Genomic DNA, 20,192 nt, shown 5'->3' with positions numbered 1-20,192 from the left:
AAAAAATATTAAACTACCTTCAAAAAAATAAAAAATATTAAAATTAATACTTTACCTAATATTATTGTTATAACAATTACTATATTATTGAAATATAATTATAACGTTTTAATTAATAGCTAGCTATAATAATAAAATAATTATTATTTTACCATCAAAACGACGTAGTTCTGGTGTAGGAGGTTTAAATGAATCCACAAACAAAACTATGTCGTTTTAGGTTAGCGTTGGGTTCTAACTCCTCTCAAATTTCAAATCAAAGTCAAGCGTTCTCTTCTCTCCCGACTCGCTACGCCGCTCGTTCTCTCCTTCTACAGCCACAGATCAGAGTCTTTCTTTATACCTTGCCGTCGCCTCCGCAGCAGTCGTGCTCTTCAAGCGTACAAGTGCCAGGTTCATTCTTGATTTTTTTTTTTTTTCATTATGCTTCGTCCCTTTTCCTTTTTTTTTTTTTTAATTTTTTTTTATTTTATATAAATACATATAAACAGACAAAGAGGAGGAATTGTTAAATATATTGTTGAACTAATTTGTGTTATCAGTTTATTTTTTTCGTTTGCTTCGTCCCTTTTCCTTTTTCTTTTTTTTTTCTTTTATATAAATACATATAAACAGACACAGAGTCGAATATATTGTCGAATTAATTTGTGGGTTCAGCCGAGAGATATATGTTTATTGTTTTATTTTTTTGTTTGTGGGTTTGTGCATGTTTTATTTGTTGAAAATATATATATTAAAAGACAAAAGGAGGTGAATATAAGCCAATTCGTGGCTATATGAGTGAAATTTGACATGTTTGGTTTGTTAATTCAAATTTTAGTTTGTTAATAATGATTAAGATTGTGTGGAGATATGGAGAATGAGATTATTTGCATATACTTGTCATATACTGTGAATGATATAGGGGTGACTTGGATAGCTTGAACATGTAAGTATTTTTGTCATATTGCCATACTTTGAATTTGCTAGTTTAATTCGCTCCAAATAAACTGTTGCTTAAAACTTTTTCTAAACTGAGTTTGCTAGTTTAATTTGCTCCAAGTAAACTGTTGCCTTTGGATAGGAAATTACTAAACTCATTGAATTTTAGATAGGAAATTTATCAAATTATTATAATATCAAAGTTCTTATTTATTTATTTCCCAGATTTTTGTTCATGTGCGGAGTCGAATGTTTTTTGTGCAGAAGAAGATGATGTTGACTGTTAATCTTTGCAATCTTGGTTCTTGAATAAGTGGAGTTCAAGAATTATGTTTGTATTAAGAATATTATATTTATGTAAAATTTCTTGTGTTTTTGCTGTTGGGTTGTTCTGTTTTAATGTACTTTTTAATTCAGTAATTTCTTTTTCTTGAGATACTTTTTATTATGTTTTATATAGATTTAGTTTTCATTTTATGATAATTTGTTACAGTTTAGTATTATTATATTTTAATTGATTTGTAGTCAGTTATTGTTATTACTCTTATTGAACTTTAATAGATGTTTGATTGTCAAATTGTGTAATTGAGATGTTGGTTTTAATTATTTACATAGATTGAATTTCAACTCTTTTGTTTTTTTTTAATATTACTATGTACTGTTGTTTTACAATTTTAAAGGTTAAATAGTTTTATTATTTTGAAGTTGAATTTAATTCATTTTTTATACATTTTTTGTTGCTCTTCGGGTTTGGATCCGCGTTTGGGTTTTATAGATTGAATAAATTTGTGATTAAACGAGTATTTAAACGGGTTCGGGTAGTATGCGGTAATTCTAAATGGATTTGGGACGGGTCCGGGTATTATTGGTTTATTCTTTATCGGATTCGGGTACTTAAAGTGATAATGGATTCGGGTAGTTTATTTCTAGCGGGTACTCGCCCCGCTGCCATTCAATTCTCTCTCCCCTTCCCGCAACTACAGTTTCTCCCTCAAACCTTAGTAACTCTCCATCCTCACCTTTGATTGTCGGCCAACAGCTTCTGTCTGACTGGTGTGTCTCCCTCTTGCTCTCGTTACAGTGATTTGGTAAAGTCGTAACGAGCTTGGGTAAAGTCATGGTTGTTTTTGTGAAGATCGGATCCTGATTGCGGTTCACTCCTCTGATCAACTCACGCCATTTTGCCGTGATCCTATTCGACCAGGCAAGTCAATTTCCCTTCTTAATACCTCCTTGCAATCCTTCTTGCGTGATTTGGACAATTAGTTAATTAATTCGGGAATTTTAGAATTAGAAGCATCAACCAGAACCACATTCTTTTTGCTGTTCAATTTGATAGATTTGTGAATTTGGTAGACATTAGCTATTTAATTTAAAATAACAAATTCAAAGGAAAAAAAAACAATGGGTATTGATTGTCAAAAAAAAAAAAAAAAAAATTAGAAGTTAAAAATCTTTTTCATAAAAAACGCAATGAACTGAGCTATTTAGTTTATTTGGTTTGGTTTTTTTTTTTTTTTTTTCCAGCAAATCAATTCTGTCATTTAGTTTTCAGTTCGATTTTTTTCCCTCACAAAAAATTGAGAAACCAAAGTGTAAAGGTGCATTTTGGCCAATCTCAAAATGCAGCCTTTTGCTCCTAGCAAAAGGAATCAAAATTCTTGACCTGACTTCTCTAGAATGCTTCTTCTCGCAGCCATTCTGTTCTTGAGTCTCGAACTGCTGCTCGCTCGACGTCTCGAGGCCCTCCATCACCTCCAGTCCTCCTCCTGTTACCATCAGTGCTTCTTACAATTTTGTGTTTTTTTTATTATCTCCTGCTGAAACCCTAACAATCAAAACCCAAAAATAATCAATCATAAGAAGTTCAAGGTAAGAAGCTTCTCTCTTTGTCTTTGCTTGCGCTCTGCACAATTCTCTATATTTCGTATGATTATTGTTTGGTTTCACTTTCACTATCTCTTTCACACTATTGTTATATGCTGTATTTTTCATTTTAGTTATTTTTTCTGTTGAAATTGCGCTTAGTGCCAGCATCAGCCATCACCGATAATTTCGTTTTGAAGCTCTGTTTTGTTTCTTTCAATTTTTTTTTTTTGCCTAATAGAAAATAGACTTTCTCTTGTGCTCTTGAATTGGTTGGGTTGATTTTAATAAATACATGAATGTCCTTAATTCGCCATTTAAATTCAAAGAGTTGGCATTGTCTCTCTGTTGCCTTTTTTAGTTCTTTATTTTAAGATGCTCACTAGAACAGCGTAAATTAATGGTGCATATATTCTCAGTTTCCTAATTTGATACTTGATTTTTTTTTTTTTTTTTTTTTTTTTTTTTTTTTTTTTTTTGGGGTTTGGTTTCTAATTAGAATTTCTTTATGAGTTTTGAGGTTTATTGTTTTATACAAATCATAATTTGGTGATGAGCTTACAACTCGTACCAAAGGAACCAAACAGGAATAATTTATAATGTCAGATAACGCAAAGAAAAGCAGTTTACGGGATTTAGATATGCAAGAACAATACTATCTTTTGTTGAACTTGAATTTTGCTTGTACTGTTCAGTTTTATGCTGTACTTGAATGCTTTATTGCTAATCTATTCCCATTATTGCCATTGAAAATGTGCCAATGAAGTCTCCAATTTACAATTCTGTACAAATTCTTCTTTTTTTTCTCCTTATCTCATTTAGGAGTATGGCCATTGTATACAACATGGTTGTTAAATGAATATTTGATGAGGAAATGATTTGAGATTATAGAAATGTGATATTGTATTATTAAATGATTTGATATTTTCATGGTTTTTTTTTTTCAGATTTATTTGCATTTATTGAATTTTGTATGAACTTGTTGTGTTATTTTTGATTGTACTGTTTTAATCTTGTCAGATTTCTGGCTCTTTAAAGGAAAAAAAATAAATTTCTGAATTCTATTTCAAAACCTATTAAACCAAATTGAACTGAACCAAATTGTTTTTGGTTTGTTCCACATTATATTTAATATTTAAATTTATTAAAATACGTCAACGTGAAACAAATGCACAAAACCGACTCTGCTGTGCTCTCTTTTTATTGTTAATAACTTCCTCCTTGTTATGTTCTCCATCCCTTGCATTGGCTGCAGAACCACCGCACCAACCTCTGTGGTTCACCTTTAACACTGTCCAGTTGTCAGTATACAAGTTATTTGCTTGTCTTTCAATTCTTTGCCTTAATTGTTCATATTTTAACCTTAATTCTGATGTTGCTTATCTTTGTCTGTGTTTTTCTTGTTGTAGGTATAGAATAGGTGAAGATGAAATTAGATGTGGAAGTCTTGAGATATCTCAGCAAAGAAGAATTTAGGGTTCTCACTGCTGTTGAGATGGGCATGAGGAATGTATATACTCATTCTCTTGTTCTTTCTTAAATATATTTTTATTTGTTGATTTTGATGTGTTATTTCATGTTATTTAGTATGCTATTGACGATCATTCTTCTTTATACTTTTATAACAGCATGAAATTGTACCTACAGTGCTCATTGATCGTATAGCTTCTCTCAAGTATGCCTTTTTCGATGTTGATTTATAGTTGCTTCATTGATTTTGAATTTTACTTGCTTAATAATTAACATGTTGGGTAATTAGTCATTTTAAAATGATAGTTGATGAATTGTATTTGTAACTTTCCTTTCCTTTTGATTTGAGTTTAAGTTTATTAATAACATCTATATGTACAATTATTTTAGAAATGGAGGGACATACAAGGTTTTGAAAAGCTTGCTCAAGCATAAGCTGCTGCACCATGATTCCTCCAAGTGTGAGTAACAATGCATTGTATTGTCTAGGTCTGCTAATTGGAGTCTGCTAATATATTTGGCTATATTTTTTAATGAACCTAGATGATGGGTTTCGGCTCACTTACCTTGGATATGATTACCTTGCCATTAAAACGTTGCTCAATCGTGGAGTATTTAGAGCTGTTGGTCGTCAAATCGGAGTTGGAAAGGAGTCTGGTATGTTTGTGAACCATAAGAAAGTTTCTGCAACTTATATTGTTAGTTCTAGTATTATTTTTGCTTTTATTTTTTGTTTTACTTTGTTTTGATATTTCATTGATGTTTTATATCTTTCATTTTGTTGAAGATATATTTGAGGTTTGTACAGAGGATGGTACTATATTGGCAATGAAGTTGCATAGGCTTGGCAGAGTTTCTTTCAGGGCTGTCAAATCTAAGCGTGATTACTTGAGGCATCGTCGTAATTACAATTGGCTCTACTTGTCCCGTCTAGCTGCACTAAAAGAATTTGCTTTTATGAAGGTTCTGTTTTGTCTCTTGTGTTCACATTAGTTGTATTCCATTGGTTGCTAGTTATGTTGGTTGGTGTTGACATGATGCTCATTTTTTTGGGTACTTTTTACAGGCTTTGGAAGAACATGGATTTCCTGTTCCACAAGCTGTGGACTGTAATAGGCATTGTGTTGTTATGTCACGTGTCCAAGGTTATCCACTGTAAGTTGACCTCCATCATTTACTTTTATGCTTGTTCCGTTCCTAAATTCTGAATTTGTCCTATGCATTCACCCCCCTATTCCTTCTTGATTTTCATCAGTTCTTGGCTATGGTTATTTTGTATGATTTCTGTTCCATTATTTCTGCTTCATAGTTATCTTTTATTGTTACACTAGTCATCAACATCAGATATTTCTTGTTGTTGACAACCTGACATATACTATAACCAATTATGGTCATTTAATCAACAATGTAATTGATATTGATATATATTGTTAATTTTTGGAATGTGCAATCTTAAGCGCTATGAATTGGAATTGAATTGAAATTCCAATTCAGTGATTGGCCCTTCTGAATTGTAAAGGAGCATTATAGTTATCTTGCAATTCTGAGGAATTGGATGCGGAAATGCAATTCTATTTCTAAATGGGTGCCAAACAGCTGAATTAGAATTAAGGGGTCCAATTCCAATTTCAAGACATCCAATTCTATGCTCTAGATGGGACCTAAAAATGATAAGTGAGGTTCTTTTTTCATTGCATATATTTAATGGTTACTCTGACCTTCTCTAATCTCTTTCTTCTGCCTGATTGTCATGATTTATGGTGCTAAACTGTGACTTTATATCCATGAGCAGTTGATTTATCAGTTATTTATTTGCATTCAGTGTGCAGGTGAAGCAATTGCAAAATCCAGAAACAGTTTTTGAAACAATAATTGGTGTTGTTATTCGTCTTGCAGAACATGGTCTCATTCATTGTGATTTCAATGAATTTAATATTATGGTATGTGTTTGAGCCTCTTGATAATGCCATTCATTTCTTGGCTTTAAAGCTGTTTGTTATTTTGCTTTTTTTTTTTTTTTGTCTTCATCTTTTTATCACCTTTGTAATACATTTCAACTTTTCTGCACTTTGTTTTTTTCTGTATTTTTTGCATACAGGGATTCATGGTTTCATGCCATTTAGGTTTAGTTTCTCCATTGAATTTGTTCACTGTTCATTCTACTAGATGGCCAAAAATCTCGTAAAATTTCAATTTCAGCCAACTGATAAGCTTTACATTTTTGTGCTCAATTACTTTGTAGATCGATGATGATGAGAAGATCACTGTGATTGATTTCCCTCAGATGGTATCTGTATCACATCGGAATGCTCAAATGTATGTGTGAGATCTTAGTACCTGTTATTTGATTTCCTCTATATTCACTGCAAGTCTTTTGTTTCTATGCTTTCTTATTTTTTTCTCATTGCTCAGGTACTTTGACCGCGATGTAGAATGCATCTTTAAGTTTTTTAGCAAGAGGTAATTGGCTATTTTGCTCAAAGTATTGTTGGATCTCAGACAATACTGTGAAAGATTTTAACAATCATTTTGGCTGGTATAATAAGAGATTATTTGGATATATTTCTTTCTTTTTCTTCTTTTTTTTTTTTTTTTTTTTTTTTTTTTTTTTTTTTTCCAAAAAAATTGTCTATATAATTATTCTCAATGAAGCATCATATTTTTTTCTTTTTTTCTTCATTTTCTCCCTTCTATCTCTGCTGTTTGTAATTTCCCTTACTTCAGTTGGTATTGAAATCTGACTGTTTATATCTGTGATTCAAAATTTCGTAATAATTCCACCTTAATAAAAAAAATAAAAAGCAAAAAACTTAATGCAGTTATATGCTGTTAATGTCTGTAGCAAATATGGATGTCAATGGTCAACCACTCCTAGGATTTTTCTTTATCACATTCCTGTGCATGAGTTCCTAATGTACATATATTTTCTATGCATGATGTTTTCCTTTTTCTTTTTTCCTCCAGATTTAATCTGTCCTTTCAAGAACACACAGATGAAATTGATGGTTCAGATGTAGATTCGGATGAAACCGGCAGACCTACTTTTTCTTCTATATCAAAAACAGTCGGTTTTCTCGACAAGGAGCTTGCTGCCAGTGGATTTACAAGGAAAGATCAGAATGACATTGAGAAAGTATGGTGAATCATGTCTTATTAATTTCTGCATTGTATGTGAGTGAGTCTGATTGATATTTGTTTTCTAGTATTTCTCCTATTAATTATGGTGATGGCTCCAAATATCCTCTACATAAACTTTTCATCAGTTTATATTCGAATGTGATTATAGGCTGTCGAACCTTCTATACCTTACACTTGTAGGCATGGACCAATCACCGATACTCTTGAAGCACCTTTTTCATTCACCTGACACCATTCAGTAAAAACCTTGCCTACACTAAAGCAGTCCTCTTGCACATGAATTGTTGCCATTGCCTCCTCCTTTAATCTTATGCCCTATATATGCGTAAAATTACTTCTAGTGTATTTTCTGCTATTTCTGTTCATCTCATACAACCAAAGTAGCTTTCTTCTCTGTGTTATTCTCATTAACTAGGATACTTTGTTCTTCAAATGTTGCAGTTCATCCATGTCTTGTTGGAAGGTTGCGCATTTCTAATTTATGGAATAAAACCTTTGCTTTTTTTCCAGGGGCAGAAGTAGGCACCATTGTGGGGGAGAAAAGTAGAGTTTTGGGGTTGGGATGGGGGTAGGGGAGTGAGTGGGCAGGGTTGGTACCATCAAACTTTCAAATACTAATGTAATAGCCATTATATTTAGGAGCATATAAAAGCATTATATTTCTTGTCCACTGGTTGCATATTCTTCTCAACCTCACACCTGAAACTTGTACTCGCTGAAATCCACTTTGTCTCCTGTTTCTGTAATCATTGCTTTCAGGAATTTTGACAATACTGCAAATAATTTAATTGGAATGTCTTTTTCTATGTGGGTCTTATTTTGCCATTCCACCTTCTATCATAATTTAGTTATGTTAGGTTTAGCTTGTGCCTTGGAATGTAACTCGCGCAAATTTGTATTACCGCTTTTCAATGCAGTGTTGTTTTTTCCCCTGCAGTTCATTGAAGGTGGGAGTGAAAAAGATACAAGCTCTGACACTGAAGGAACTGAAGACGAAGAACATGCATCTGAGTCAAATGAAACAACCATAAAAAAGTTAGATTCTTTGCAGTTGGCAGATCAGGTATGTACTGTCAAAGCTTTTATCATAACCAAGTGATGCAAGTCACTAGTTTGCTACAAACTGAGGCCTCACTATTGGGCCATCATGTATAATTGACATATAAGAATCTTCATTAGAAACACTTGCTGTACAGATTACTTCGCATCATCTCTTGGGAAAATGAAGAGAAATTTTTGAAGTCAATTTGGATTTTATAATAAAATATTATTTTGATTTCACTAATTTTACACCTTCACAGTAGCGCTGTTCAAATCTGGGTCAAACTTAATTGACCCAAGTCTACCCTCAATACAACCTGGATTTCTCAAATTACACATAATTTAGTTGGTTGTTAACTGTGTTGAAACATGCAATGTTTATATTCGTATTGGTTGCATTTTTCGTCACAGTACGAAGAACTGATATTCTCTCACACTGCCACGTGTCATCTGAGTCCCTCAGAGTCCTAGCTCCTCCTTCCTCTTCATATCTTATTAGTTAATTTCTATGATTGGGAGTCTTCATTGAATTGCTTTTTCTTTTTTTTTTTTTTTTTTTTTTTTTTTTTTTTTTTTTAAAAAAAAAATTTTCCAAAGGATGATTGATTTATCGCAAATAGAAATAGTTGAATTCTTGTCCAATCCCTGTTTTGATCACTCTTGCAGCTTGCATGAGTGTTTTTCTGTGTTCTGCACTAAACAATTTCCTCCATCAACACTCATACAGCTTGCACTGTTCTTTTATGCAGGTTAAATAGAAATTATTAACAGTAATTCTAGTAGAAATCAGAGTTTTAATATTAGATTAGAATCAATAATAGTTATATCACTAGGAAAAAAAACTGCTTTAGTATTTGAGAACGCATCAAATAAAGAATTAGATTTGGAAACAGTATTAGCAGTGAGGGAGAGAAAAACAAGGTATTGAATTATTAACCTCTCCAGAAAATTAAGGTCAAGGTCTCCAGATCAGACAATCAAGAAAAATATTAGCGGGCTTTGAAGGGTAGTGATTTTGACTTCGTCATAGAACTTCTTCGCTCTCCTCCCTATTGTGTTTCTATCTTGGAATCAATATTAACTGTTAACAAGATAAGGAATAACCTGCATAATCTCACCCGATCCAACCTGCATAAAACCGATAAATTCGTATCAAATCAATATAAGATATGTTGGGTTAGTTTCTTAATACTTCTAACCTCATCTAGCTCGGTTTGACACATGCTTAAACACAAAAGAACCTGAATTTTAATACCACTACTTCAGGGTTTGGCTTGTTTTAAATTTTGATATGACTTTTTTGGTATCTTTAAAAGTATTTGATCTCCCATCTATGAATCATTTTTGGAAATTTTGATAGTTGCTTTACATAAGGTTTGACTTCTGAATTTAAATTCAATTTCCATCTCTGTTCCTGCTTACTTTCATTATTAGGACTTGGTCTTGTTTATTTGTTGTTTCTTATCATTCTTTATAGAAATGAATTAAAATTTAAAAGGTAAAATTTACCCTAGATTGCAGCGAATAAGAAGAACTCAAGAAAAGCCTCCAAATTTTTTTCTTTGCTGAGTTGTCAATTGAGAGAAAATGGCAAAGAGAGGAATTATTAATCCATGACTTATTTAAAAATCTTTTAAACCTTAGAGAAATAGCATATGCGGTGGCCTCATAAGAAGGCCTCATAAGAAGCCACTTTTTTTGTTCATTTGTCAAAAAAAATAGGCTTAACACTTGGCAAGGTTGTGCTTGATAACTTCTAGACTCAGCTTTTATCAATATATTGATCGTGTATGGTATTAATTTCTTTTCTAAGATTTTAAGAGCTCTTGCTAGGAAAATGGAGGAATATTTGGCAAAGTTGCAAAACCTGGAAGATTTATGAGTTGAAATCAACAAAAAAGGAAACGAAAATGATGAACTAGGAAAATTTCTACTCTCTACTGTACACAGACCTCCTTTGGTTACTAACACTTGATTTGCTTCTAAAATTACCACGTGGTTTTCTATAATTTGTGCATCTTAGATTCAATTCTATTATTGATGAATTTCAGTACCTATTTAAGTTGGAGAATGAGAAATATGTTATACCATGTCTTGTTTGAATCCAATTGAGTGAAATGGTTAAGATAGATTTTAAAAATAGTGGCCGAATTGTTCATGTTGAATATACTTTAAACAAAAATACTTGTTACACTATTATTACTATGTATCCTTCATACACATAATCAATAGTTGACTGTCTTTCAAAAATTCCATTACTCATTATTACCATTTCTTTATCCCTGTAAAAAGATACCCATACCGTCGTTTGTCCCAATTTTCATTAATAGATTTGCTAGGCGTATGTGAACAGTGTAGATAAGTAAAGCCGGATGACTGAAGTAACGGATTTACTGATAGGTTTTCCAATAGATTCTGCTGGAAAGGCTGAAGGATGGCCTAGTTCATAGGGCAGTCTCTTAGTTTATGGTTTAGATCTAATTGATTAAAAGTTGACATAGTTGTATGCCTATATCCCATATTTATGTCTTTTATGGTTTATTATATATTGTGCTGCATTGTTTTTTTTTTTTTTTTTTGGCTTGAGATTTTTAGTTTGGAAGAATAAAAACAATGCAGGAAGAATGCACTTCAAATGCTTATGAGGATGACAAAGTAGATGAGAATCAACAAAGCTATGAAGCAAGTCAAAACAATGAGTCAGAAACACAAGAAGTGAGTGACAAGGTACGAGTTGTATTCATTTGCTCCAAATATTGAATCTCTCGTACTGATTTGACTAATATTTTTTCACATTGATTGGTCAAAGGGATTGGATACACTGACATGACCAAGTGTTTACTGGCTCATGAATGATGAGTAATGGATCCAATCTCAAAAAAAAAAAATATCGTACATCCCAAGCTTTCTTACAAATCTCATCTGCAAGCAACGTATGTTACACCCTGATCTTTCTTCTGCTGATGGCCTTTTCATGCAATTAGTTGTTTCATGGTGTAATGTTTTCTTTCTTGTGATCTGCTGGTTAGTAAATTATTTGTGGACTAACAGTTAATGAATTTGGTTATTGCTGTCTACTACAGCTTTCAAAGTACATACATATCCACCATTAACTTTTTAAGATTACGCTAATCAGCTGATATTTAACTACGTCTGTTTACTGAGGTTTTTGCTTTACTTTGCTTTTGTTCCTTCTAACTTCAGCATTTCATTCTCAAGGTTAGATGTAATGAAAATTATAAAATGTGCCCGATTGCAAAATTTGTTTCATTGTAGTTTATAGTAAAAAACATATGCTCTCCTTTCTCCTTGTTTTTTAGTCAAGTAAAGCTATTTGTTGCATATCTAGGCATAACCTAGCGGTAAATGTATATTTATTATTCTCAGGAAGAAGATAATCAGACTGTAGATACATATGATGCTGAACTGAGCAAGCGCCTTAACAAGCAGAGAAGACGCGCTATAGCAGTTGCCCGAAGGGGACAGAAGAGTCTTGCTTCTAGAAATTCTTACAAAGACAAAGGTGGTAAATCCTCTCATAATTCAAAACTTCAGAAACAGTTGAGCAACTGGTGAACTATAAAAATACATAACTAAATAAAAAAAGTGAAGAGGTTTGAATTCGGTTCTACCACTCAGCATGATAGATACTATAGTGGATGATTTTTACCCATATGGATGGTTTATTTTATATTAAGATTAAAATACATATGAGAAGTTTGTAATACAGACGTTGGGAAAAAGTTTTGCCTTATTTGTAGGATACTTGCCATTAATACAAGTTAAATTTTCTTTTGCTTCGACTGAGTTCGTTGGGAAGTGGAGGTAGAAGAGTCTTATAATTGCAAGATTGGTTTAATGTTTCTGTTGAAGTGTATTATAAAATGATTTGAATTTAATAGCTGTGCTTTTATTTGTTCACGTTCCAATTAACTTTATTTTAAATTGCAATTAGTTGGAATGTAAAGATACTATCCGAATCTGTCCTAAATCTGTTTACTCGTTACCCATTAAAATTCTATTCGAATTCAATATGAGTAGTAAAAATACTATCCGTATCAAATTTATTTATTTATTACCCATCAAAATCTGAATAACTAAATATCATAAACAAAACTATCATAATTTGTATTAAGCCACACAAAATTACCAGTAAGTTTTCATTGGGGGCGCACATCAAATAAAAAAAAAAGAAAGAGTAATATCATTTACCAATTTTATTTTGCACTATCGAATGGTAAAAAAAAAAAGAAATGAATAAAAAGATTCAATTTTTTGAAGAAGAGAATAAAATAATAAATTTCAATGACCAAAAAAAGAAGGAAATAATTTATTTAAAGGTTTGGTTGAATTGGATTCAAAACTTTAAAGTAGTTTCAGTCTCTTTCAATACTCAAAAAATTGATAACATCACATGACAAATTATGCTAAAACAGAGACCATCTCGCCTAAGAACATTGCCATGAATAATAAAAATGTCTTATTCTCCACTCCTCGACTTACTTGCCACTTCGTCAAGGTCCCATACTCATTCAATTTAAGTCCAAGGAGACGGGAAAACATCTTACAACTCCGCCACCAAAATCGCCCATAGCATCTCCAAGTCAACGACGGACACAGTATTGTTAGTCTTCTCCGGCGAAGTCATCTAGCTAAAAAAAGCAAGGTTTTCTGCTACTTTTGTAGATATTTGAAAACTCTACTTGTTATTATTGAATTATTCTTAGTTTTTGGAAACTTCTTGTATTAATTTTGTTGGTTTTTTGTTAATTTTTGTTAAAGTTGGACAATAAGCCCAGAGATATATTGCAGACCTTCTATTGTCTTTCAGGACCCTTTAGCTCGCTGTTTCCATCATGGCACCAAGTGTTTAGTAATACTTATCGAGTTTAGACCGAACAATGAGTTTAGGCCTTTTATTTAGTAAACATCACAAGTACTATATTGTTCAAGTGGAATTAGAGATAGTGAAATATTTTTTGCCTGCTATAATTTACTCCTGTCTTTCCCTATAATATATATGCGAAAATAATAGGCCACTGAGTGGGTGTGTGGTCTTGCCTATTCAGCATTTCCTTTCTGTCAATGTCTCTATCCTTATAACAATACACCTGAGCAAGCCATACCATTTTGCAGCAGTAAAGCACAGAACTCTTTAAAGAAAGATATAATAGTAGCTTTTTTGTGTTCTTTGATTTACTTTTCTTGGGAGCATCAATGGCAGTTTTAGTGGCGGTGTTTGGTGTTGGGCTTTTTATGGGATTGGGTATTTTATTTACTATGTCCTTGAAATGGAATGAAATAATATATGCAAGAAAGGGGTTGCCTCCTGGTACAATGGGTTGGCCACTTTTTGGTGGGACTATTGAATTCCTCTAGTTTGGACCTGATTTCACCAAAAATCAAAGCGGAATGTATATTTTCTTTTATTTCCTTTTTTATAAATTAATTAATAATTAAAATTTTAATTAATTTTCTTGTTGCACTTTCTTTTCTTGTTAAGGCTGATAATTAATTCTTTCATTAGCTCATATCAGAGATGAGGTTAGGTATATTCATGCCTGGCAAGTGTTTGCTGTTTGAATAAGCAAATGCATGCAAGCATATGCACTTTGATAATGTCTTAACTTATCAAACAACAAATGTCACAAATGAATTATCCATTGTGGTGATCATTAGCTGGCTTTGAATACTTATATTTAACCTATTTTGATGGTTTAGATGTATAAACAAACATGAAATATGAACATTTGTTTTTTTATGATTAAATTAGTTGTTTTTATTTTCTTATGAATATGTATATATTTATTAGATTTACGTGAAATATAATAGGCGTAAATGCATTATTTATATGGTGAAAAATTAAAATTTTTTAATGCTGTATCAAACGCTGGAAAATATATCCCAAGTGATTTTTCACCAATTATAAGGAATTAATTAATAAAGATAAGAGTCTTATAAGGAATGACAAGAAATGGTAGTTAGAAGATAATGGATCTTTAAAGAATGTGAAAGTATACAGCACCAATTATAGTCTTATCAAGCTGTGCCCAAGAATAAAGGGCTATTGTCCTTTCATTAAAGGGTCATTTGATAAGGGAGTTTTGTACTGACCTTTGTAATTTTAGTCAATTCTGCTTCTAATGAGGGGAGAGACATTGCATGTGTCCTACGCAGAAACCCCCTCCCTTATTGGGTGCATGATATGTTGTTCATTTATTCTTGCATGTGCCCTTTTCAATTTGGAAACTTTTTTAAGGACAAGTTATCCTACCTATTTAGGGATTGGCCCATTTTTCTTACAAAATAAAAGAAACAAGAATAGACTCAACAGGGCACCTGCCCTAGAAAAAGGCAATTGCATTCCCTTCTTCTACACCATTTTACCTAACCATTAATCAAAATGACAAAACATGAGAGGATGAACAAGAAAATTTGCTTAATTGGGATGAACCATAGATAGTAAGTGATAGATGTCTATCAAAAGATTCAATTCACATGTTCAAAAGGGAATACCTAAATTGGTACATTAAGTTGTTCATTTTTTCACATGGGTAAATCAAAATTTTAAATTATATATTTAGTTTCATCCATTGATGATATCTATTATCCACATAGAATTTGGCCTGCCTTCATCAAAATATGTGGCCCCTTTATTTGCCTTTCTTCTTTTATTTCCAGTGTTTGATGGTGCAACGAATGTTGTTTGAGCATAAGGAGAAAATGTATGTAGAGATGCAGCACTTGTTTTTTCTTGTTCATTACCTACCTTGCCATTAAAAATTGGCAGGGACATGATTCATAAGACTTTGTTGTTCTTGCTCCTCTAACTCAAAATTTTCTATTGCATCGGCTGACCATGATTTGGTGTAGCACTTGTTTCTCACTTCTTGGGACTTTTGTGCTTCGTGCCAACCGAACAAGCTCACATTCCTTATTTTCCGGGAATTACAACTTCCTCTCCTTTGTTACTCCAAACGTTTATTATCTTAGTTTAATTGACCATTTCAGCCGTCTATTTCTGCAATAAGCAAACATACATAGGAACATATAATATATTGTTAATCATTGTTTGGTATAAATGAGTTCCATAAAATTTTAGGGGACTCATTTAAAATTTGTTTATTTTTGTTTGGTATGAATGAAAATATTCATTTCGATCACTTTAATTCAATTTTATGAATTTTATGGAATTCAATAAAACTGAATTAAATCTATTATTTTTAAATGAAATATATACTTTAAATTCATTTATGCCAAATGCTGACGTGGATAAAAATAAACAGATAGTTGTCTTGAGTTCCTCGAAGTGTATGCGCATGTACATGGGGAACTTTACAATCATAAGCAACAATTATTGGTTACCCTTTTAAGGGGCTGAACTAGATATTTTTTACTATTTCACTCAGTAAAATACTCCCATGGTCGATGTTTCAAAACAAGAAGAAGCAGACAGATTGCAAACTCTGTGACGAAGCTTGTCGTATGATTTTACAGCTCCGGATAGGATTTGTTTTTGTTCACTTCAACGAGATGACGTAAATTGCGGCGAAAGCAAATTAGAAGATTTGTATCATTGATCATCCTGGATATGTTAGGTCATTAACCGCAAGCTTTTGGTTTTTGGTGATCCTAAAATTGCAGATACCAACACCATGGTGCATAGCCGTTTGACAGATTTTATGGTCTATGATATGAAACTAGTTAAATTTGCAATGAGAAAATAGGCATGTATTTGTATGCTGAAAAAATTTGCGAGATGTCATCAGGATTTTTTTCTAATAAGGTGATGTTCCATTTTCCAATTGTATTTTGATGCCAGGATTTGTACTTCAGAAAGACCCACATTATTTTTTGATATATCCAAATATATGCTCTTCCCTAGGTTGCATAATTTAATATGTCTAGATACTTGTACATTTAAACCTATATTTTATTAATATTCTCAGAAAAATCCAAATGCACATATTGGTACAAAAATTTTGCTTATAAATATTTCAATAACCACCCTTTGTTTGAAGTAATTAAACATAAAAGTTGCAATCACACTTTCTATGTTAAACCATTAAAAAAACTTCAAATTTTAGGATTATATTGATAACTTTAGGGTGTCCAATATACAAAGGTCGATTTACAGTGAAATTGTAATTACTTAAAAAGTGCTGAATGAAATTGATTAATAACCATTTTTTAATGATTTGGCCTATTTTTTATATCTAACTCATGTTTTCTTTGAAGTCGATATTCACACTATTTATTCTACGAGTTTATTAAATTCATTCTTCACGATAAAAATTATGATATTTTTAATTTTTATTTTAACTTATTGAATACTGTAATTTGTAAAATTGCATTTATTAAATATTTATTGAATAATTGAAAATTATTATTTAAAGATTGTCTTAATTGTGCATCAAACAAATATTTTACATATAAAAATTAAAAATCTTATAAACCATTGTTGCGACTCTAGAAATAATATATGTTCTTCAGAAAAAAAGTAATAATAATATATTACAATTTGAAATATTTAGGTATATAAAAACATTAACTTCAATTTTTTAGCTTCTGTAAATCCTTCATTTCATGTGTTTAAAATTGGAGAGATTTTGGCTCAAAAAAAAAAAAAAAAAGAGGAGAAAAATTGACGCGTGTCTCCAATGATTTCTCCCTCTTTAACATGCAAACTAAGTAATTGTCTTTAATTTCACATCCTTCAAAGCAAACAAAGTAATTATCTGTTTTCTGTGGAATGAATACACATGATTCCACGAATGAATGAGGCCACTGAGCTCAGCAATTGAAAGCTCGAGGCATGCTTTGTATAAAATCTTTATAACCCATTGTCAGACTATCAAATTAGGAGAGATAGCAGATATTTACACTGCAAACAACATTCTCAGTCAATACACGAGATGCCGCTGGGGAGGAGTAACTATCGCTTTGAAACTGTTCGACGAAATGCCCCAAAGAGATACCGTTACTTGGAACACAATGATTGCTGGTTATGTCAATTCTGGAAACTTCGGGGCTGCTTGGGATTTGCATAAATCTATGAAAAGATTAGGTTTTGAGGCTGATGCCTATACTTTTGGAAGTATACTTAAAGGAGTTGCTCATGGTTGTAATCTTGATCTTGGACAGCAACTGCATTCCTTGATAGTTAAGATTGGTTTTGAGGAGAATGTTTATGCCGGAAGTGCTCTTTTGGACATGTATGCGAAGTGTGAGAGACTTGATGATGCGTTTGTTGTGTTTCAGTGCATGCCACAGCGTAATTCTGTCTCGTGGAATGCACTTATTGCTGGTTTTGTACAAAAAGGCGATCGTGACACTGCATTTTGGTTATTAGATTGTCTGGAAATAGAAGCGGTTAGTCCTGATGATGGAACTTTTTCTCCACTTCTTACCTTGCTTGATGAAGATAGGTTTTACAAGTCAACAATGCAGCTTCATTGTAAAATTATAAAATATGGTGTGGATTTTGATAACACCGTATGCAATGCCACAATAACTTCATACTCGGAATGTGGTTCTTTAGAGGATGCAGAAAGAGTTTTTGGTGGTGCTTTTGGCACCCGAGATGTAGTTACTTGGAATTCCATGTTAGCAGCTTACTTAACACATGATAGGAAAGAAGTTGCCATTAAACTATTCCTTGACATGCAACAGTTTGGGTTTGAGCCAGACATTTATACTTACACCAGTGTTATAAGTTCTTCTTCACATAAAGATCATGGAAAATCTTTGCATTGCTTGGTGATCAAGAGGGGGCTAACAAAATCTGTGCCCATATGTAATGCATTAATAGCTATGTATCTTGAACCTAATTATAAATCCATGGAAGATGCATTACATGTGTTTCATTCCATGGAATCGAAGGATCGTGTCTCCTGGAATTCCATTTTGACTGGATTCTCACAAACTGGATGTAGTGAAGATGCGCTGAAATTCTTTGAGCATATGAGATCTTTGGGGGTCGAAATTGATGATTATGCATTTTCTGCGGCTCTTAGATCTTGCTCGGATTTAGCAACACTCCAACTAGGCCAACAAATTCATGTCTTGGTAGTTAAATCAGGCTTTGAGATGAATGACTTTGTAGCTAGTTCATTGATTTTCATGTATTCTAAATGTGGGATCATTGAGGATGCTCGAAAATCTTTTGACGGGAGTACCAAAAATAGCTCGATTACTTGGAATTCCATTATGTTTGCCTATGCACAACATGGACAGGGTGATGTTGCATTGAACCTCTTCTTCCAAATGAGGGAGAGGATGGTGAAGGTGGATCATATAACTTTTGTCGCAGCTTTGACTGCATGTAGCCACGTTGGATTGGTCGAACAGGGCCGCTATTTTCTAAAATCTATGGCATCAGAGTATGGCATTTCACCTCGGATGGAGCATTATGCTTGTGCAATAGATCTTTTTGGTCGAGCTGGGCATCTAGATGAGGCAAAAGCCTTGGTGGAATCGATGCCACATAAACCTGATGCAATGGTGTGGAAAACCCTATTAGCTGCCTGCAGGGCTTGTGGAGACATAGAATTAGCTGCTCAAGTAGCAAGTCATCTACTAGAGCTAGAGCCTGAAGAGCATTGCACTTACGTTATACTCTCTAACATGTATGGAGATCTTAGAAGGTGGGATAAGAAAGCGCACATAACGAGGTTGATGAGGGAGAGGAAGGTGAGAAAGGTCCCTGGTTGGAGTTGGATAGAGGTTAAGAATGAGGTTCATGCTTTCAATGCTGATGATAGATCACACCCTAATTACGAAGAGATGTATCAGATACTGGGAGAACTGATCAGCGAAATCAAGTGGTTGGATTCTGTTGCTAGTTTAGATTGTTTGATTGATGATTCTTATCACATGTAAGGATACTTCAGCCATAGATGCTGGCCATTTGTATTAATTATTCATTAATTCTGGGAATAAGTAGATTCATTATCCTTAATTCCTTATGAAGAGTTCATTTTGTCTTTACCTGCATAGATTTCGATCCAATAATTGAAGTCTTGTTGCCAGATATTCGTCCAAAGATGCAGTTGGCATAGCCTCTTCGAAGTCGGAGTCCAGAAGCAATTTAGCAGTTGCTTAAATGTTGTAAAACTTGCTGCATAACTTGAAGAACATAGGCTTATCTCTTGAGGGTATAGTCACCTCTAGGCTTAAAAACCTCCGTTCCTTGGGACAAGTCTTTCTACGGTATCTTCCTTTCCTCGAAAGGTCTTTTGCGCTTCTGTTTTCTCTTCTTTCTCCTTTTTGACATGCCACTTATAAGGTAAATGCTATTTGCTAGTTTACCAGAGGAAGGGGAACGATCGGCCCATCGATACCGTATGGAAAGAGGAACAAGAACCAAATACCTCAATCGGAAACTCTTTCTGAGCCTCGCTCTACTACAGGAAAGCTAGCATTCGGAATAGCCGTGCCGTACCCGTCACTCTTATTATTATTTCATAACCTCGTGCTTTACCTCTTATTTTCTTCTGGTTAGCTAGCCCGCCTATCAGCTATGCTTCGGAATCACACCCTTCTACTCCGTATTCGCCCCTTAATACGAGTCTTCCCATTTTATCGCTTCGCTCCTATAATAAGAGGTAGTCAAGAATAGCGTTTATCTACGAATTGCGATGAGGCCCATAATCAAGTGTGTGAAGCTAGCCCACTAGGTAACTATGACAAGTGAAAACACTTTATACACGAAAGATGGTAGCTAGATGGCTCTGTAGCCGTAGACCTTGCCGGGG

At 33.2% G+C, this 20,192-nt stretch overlaps 2 protein-coding genes across 4 annotated transcripts; both read left to right on the top strand.

Annotated features, from left to right (window-relative positions):
- The first annotated feature begins 237 nt into the window (after positions 1-237).
- On the top strand, positions 238-12,239 carry LOC105641868 (serine/threonine-protein kinase rio2). Of its 3 annotated transcripts, none has more exons than XM_089721639.1 (16): positions 238-393; positions 2,003-2,125; positions 2,618-2,793; positions 4,197-4,297; positions 4,416-4,462; positions 4,648-4,718; positions 4,801-4,914; positions 5,045-5,220; positions 5,324-5,412; positions 6,080-6,197; positions 6,500-6,573; positions 6,670-6,717; positions 7,222-7,390; positions 8,333-8,458; positions 11,056-11,151; positions 11,824-12,239. In XM_089721639.1, the coding sequence occupies exons 4-16, from the start codon at positions 4,214-4,216 to the stop codon at positions 12,010-12,012; spliced, it is 1,401 nt and encodes a 466-aa protein (XP_089577765.1). In that variant the 5' UTR covers positions 238-393; positions 2,003-2,125; positions 2,618-2,793; positions 4,197-4,213; the 3' UTR covers positions 12,013-12,239. The 3 variants fall into 3 exon arrangements, with proteins under 3 accessions (XP_089577765.1, XP_089577763.1, XP_089577764.1); XM_089721637.1 differs by having other exon boundaries at positions 11,056-11,163; XM_089721638.1 differs by lacking the exons at positions 2,003-2,125; positions 2,618-2,793 and having other exon boundaries at positions 11,056-11,163.
- Positions 12,240-17,017: 4,778 nt separating this feature from the next.
- Positions 17,018-19,396, top strand: LOC105641867 (Pentatricopeptide repeat (PPR) superfamily protein). The gene has a single exon (XM_012226511.4). It carries the CDS (start codon positions 17,215-17,217, stop codon positions 19,315-19,317), a length of 2,103 nt encoding a protein of 700 aa, XP_012081901.1. The 5' UTR covers positions 17,018-17,214; the 3' UTR covers positions 19,318-19,396.
- The last annotated feature ends 796 nt before the right edge of the window (positions 19,397-20,192 follow it).

Source organism: Jatropha curcas, chromosome 5 (genome assembly GCF_041381405.1).
Source record: "Jatropha curcas cultivar XTBG-Jc1 chromosome 5, XTBG_Jcur_1.0, whole genome shotgun sequence".
Classification (NCBI taxonomy): Eukaryota; Viridiplantae; Streptophyta; class Magnoliopsida; order Malpighiales; family Euphorbiaceae; genus Jatropha; species Jatropha curcas.
The sequence above is the reverse complement of the archived record's forward strand: the minus strand, read 5'-3'. Positions and strand labels throughout refer to the sequence as shown.

Excerpts from the sequence above, each read along its gene's own strand:
- LOC105641867 (XM_012226511.4), top strand. The coding sequence starts at position 17,215 with ATGAGGCCACTGAGCTCAGCAATTGAAAGCTCGAGGCATGCTTTGTAT.
- LOC105641868 (XM_089721638.1), top strand. The coding sequence starts at position 4,214 with ATGAAATTAGATGTGGAAGTCTTGAGATATCTCAGCAAAGAAGAATTT. Across the intron at positions 6,198-6,499 it reads TCAATGAATTTAATATTATG|ATCGATGATGATGAGAAGAT; the intron begins GTATGTGTTTGA and ends ATTACTTTGTAG. Across the intron at positions 7,391-8,332 it reads ATCAGAATGACATTGAGAAA|TTCATTGAAGGTGGGAGTGA; the intron begins GTATGGTGAATC and ends TTTCCCCTGCAG.